Source organism: Saccostrea cucullata, unplaced genomic scaffold, assembly GCF_032062105.1.
Source record: "Saccostrea cucullata isolate Sc308-1 unplaced genomic scaffold, CSIRO_AGI_Scuc_v1 ctg12726, whole genome shotgun sequence".
NCBI lineage: Eukaryota > Metazoa > Mollusca > Bivalvia > Ostreida > Ostreidae > Saccostrea > Saccostrea cuccullata.
Window position 1 is genome coordinate 8,395 of NW_026925015.1, and position 3,204 is coordinate 11,598.

General features: G+C 37.8%; 1 protein-coding gene across 1 annotated transcript; it reads right to left on the minus strand.

The window, feature by feature from the left end:
* Positions 1-555: 555 nt before the first annotated feature.
* LOC134267832 (uncharacterized) lies at positions 556-2,765 on the minus strand. Its single transcript, XM_062750047.1, has one exon. The coding sequence runs from the start codon at positions 2,748-2,750 to the stop codon at positions 1,179-1,181; it is 1,572 nt and encodes a 523-aa protein (XP_062606031.1). The 5' UTR covers positions 2,751-2,765; the 3' UTR covers positions 556-1,178.
* Between the last annotated feature and the right edge of the window lie 439 nt (positions 2,766-3,204).

The following is a 3,204-nucleotide window of genomic DNA, read 5'->3' on the forward strand; positions in this document are numbered from 1 at the left end:
AAACTTGTAGTCCGCCTCGGAAAACACATTCTTCAAATATCCTATAAATAAATATCCTCTCAATAAAGAATTGAATTGAATTATAAATGACTATGTGAAATATATAAAATAGTAAAACTGTAGTAAAACATGCTTATTACGAAGTATCAGGGGCGTACGATTAATCGAAAAGTTTACAATACATTTACATTCTAAAGTTATGGGGAGTGAAAATCACATGATATTAAAAGCGTCAATTCATCATAAGCGTGCTTTACAGCATTTATTATCATCTTCTTATGGTTCCTAAAATGTTTTCAATTCGTCTTAAGAAAGAAGTACACTGTATGCCAAAATAATGACATTGATTTCCGATAGGATATAGGAAACGGAATCCTTTGATACCTTGCAAATTTACGGGGAGGAGTAAATTTGTTAAGGTTGGAATATTTTAATAACGATTGTTAACGAGGGAAGTTATAAATATTGTCATGTTTTGTTTTGTTTTTTAGTAAAAAAAGGAAGACACAACTATGCACTGATGGATTTGTTAATTTATTTCTTTCAATTTTAGATAATTAATCATCTTGTTACAAAAAAGTTTCTGTTTTGTTTTCTTCCCTTTTTGTGACAAAACCAGGATTTAGCTTCGAGACTGCATGAATGGCACTTTTAATACATGAAAACTGATTGTCAATAATATTGCTAACAATTCAGATTCTAGAATCATGGCAGTTCGATTTTAATAGCTCCTTGTTGAGTTTAAATAAATAAATTAAAGAGGAATTCAATTCCAAAGTCTGTCTTTTTATGTTTTGGAGTTTAGCATGGTTTAGATCGATTGCAATCTCTTGCTTTTGCAATGCAGCCATTCAGACTCTTATACTCACAAGGAAACAGTTACGCTCGATGTGCTTCTTGGGCACATTGTTTCATATTATAGATCATCTTTGCGGCGTAGAATAACGGAAGAAAAATGTGCCAAAAAAGTCTATATTGTCGCTTTCCACTTCCAGGAAGTATCTATAAATAGAAACTTAGATTTTGGATTACATGCTGCAATAATGTGAAAAAATGTAACATTTCTGTTTTAATCACTTGGCTTGCAGATAAGCACTCTTTAAGTTAATAAAGTTCGTTCTTTTAATAAAGTTGCATGTCCAAATTCTATTTACACACTGGGGCTGGGGTGATTGGGGTTAAAACGTATTTCTGATGAAATTGTCTCGAATTCGAGTCGACTCCTCCCGACTTGGCGACGAACCAGTCAACATGTCCCTTAGTCCACTACCGAGATCAAACCCGTCTGGGAGTTCCAACCCTCCCGAGCTCGACCCCCCAACTCGTAGCACGCCGAGCCCTCTGAGGTCGTCCATAGACAATGTACCACCAAGCGGCACCTCTATACCACGTGATTCCTCTGGCCCAAGGAAATTGTAGCGTTCCATTCTGAACACTCTGATCTGGCCAGAAATATCGCCTATCCACAAATTTTCATGTGAATCCACGTTGAAACAACTTATACTGCCAGACATGTTGGCTAGAACTATAGATTGAAAGGTTGCCTCTTCGTCGACAACATGGATTAGGTTTGTCCCTGCGTCCAAAATGTAGTAGTTATCATTCTGGTCACTTGCAACTGACCGTGGTTGAAAGGGGTAGCTATTCGTGATATTTATACTATCATCCGATTGCTCAAGTCTTTTTAGCCCCCTCTTCCCAGTATATTTCTTAGGATACTTGAATTTTTTGACTGTCGATAGTGTCGTACTGTCTATAAAAAATACGCACTTCTTTGTCGTTTCGCAGAGAGCGATCTGTCCGGTCTTCTCATTAACAGTCATAGATGATACCTCATGAAGCTCAAGGTTCACATCGAGTGGTTGGATCTTCTTCAACATTTGGTCTGTGATAAATAGACCACTGTTGTTTAAATGTGTGTTATCAGAGTGACGACGCGTAGCAATTAGCAGACGACCATCATCGTACGCGTATAACGAGATGGGAACGCTGTTTTCTGTGGTTGTTGCAAATCTTAGTTCTTGTTGATCGCTCAGCAACAGAATTTCACCACTGGAAAAGGCTAATACAAGTGTACCATCACTAAATCGAGCTATGTCCTGGAGTACATTTTCGACATATTTTCTGTACATCTCCTGGCCATTACGGGAAAACTTGGCAACGAAGGGTCTGTTTGTTAAAACCCAGCACTCATTTTTGTCATCTGGAATTATCTTTCGAATACGCTCAAAATTATTGCATTTGAATGACGTACTAAGGTAAGCGAAGAACGCAGACTTCACGGTACTCCTGTAAGCATTTCCAATTCTTCGAAGAATTCGCAAATCTCGATGACCATCGTTTTCTTCGTCGCTGTCCTCGTCGAAATCGCCGAATTTTTTCTCATCCTTGTGATGATGACTTTTGTGGCAAACGCTGCAGAGGATGCTGTTACACTCATGACAGTGCTTCAGTTTTCGTACCTCCCTTGCTCCGCAAATGTCACACGTCTCCTCTTGTTGTGGCGCGGATTTAAAATAATTGTCAAAGAATCCTTGAACTCCATCTTTCGGAATGAAGACGTCCTGTCTGCAGATTGGACACTTGACGGAGGAATCTGAATTTGAAGGAGTAGCAGCTATAATGTTGTCAATACACGGACTGCAGAACGTGTGAGAGCAGGGTAGGATTTTCGGAACTTTATCTGGAGTTGAAAACTGATAAGCACAAATTGGGCAGTTTGAGTCGTCTTGTTGTTGCTGATCATCCATTTATTGTTACATCAACAGAAAAACAACAAAATATTATAATATATAAACCAAAACTCCAAACAATGTCCAAATGTTAGTTGTTACTCACATGCCGATCGAGGTTCAGAACAAAATTTTCAACATTCAGTGAAAATTTTCAAAGTTTAAAAATAGCTCATGTTGCAGCTCAAAGTCTGGGAGGGAATTATTTTTCAAGGACTAGCTGTAATTTATATTATACATATGGCACATCCTCTTCCTTTTCACCAGAGAAAAACTTCCCTGTGTTAAATAAGTCCAGAGAGTATATGGCTGAGAGACATGTATCTAGCTATAGCAGGATTTTTCCTGGTTAATGGTTTCAAGTATCACCATCCTGTAGAACTTTGATATAGAGTCAAGTGCTATGTATTACGCAATGCATGGTTAAGTCATAGGCATAAGTGTCTTATAAATATATATACTGTACTATATT

What these genes read in the sequence shown, in the direction of transcription:
- LOC134267832 (XM_062750047.1), bottom strand. Translation starts at nt 2,750, where the DNA reads ATGGATGATCAGCAACAACAAGACGACTCAAACTGCCCAATTTGTGCT.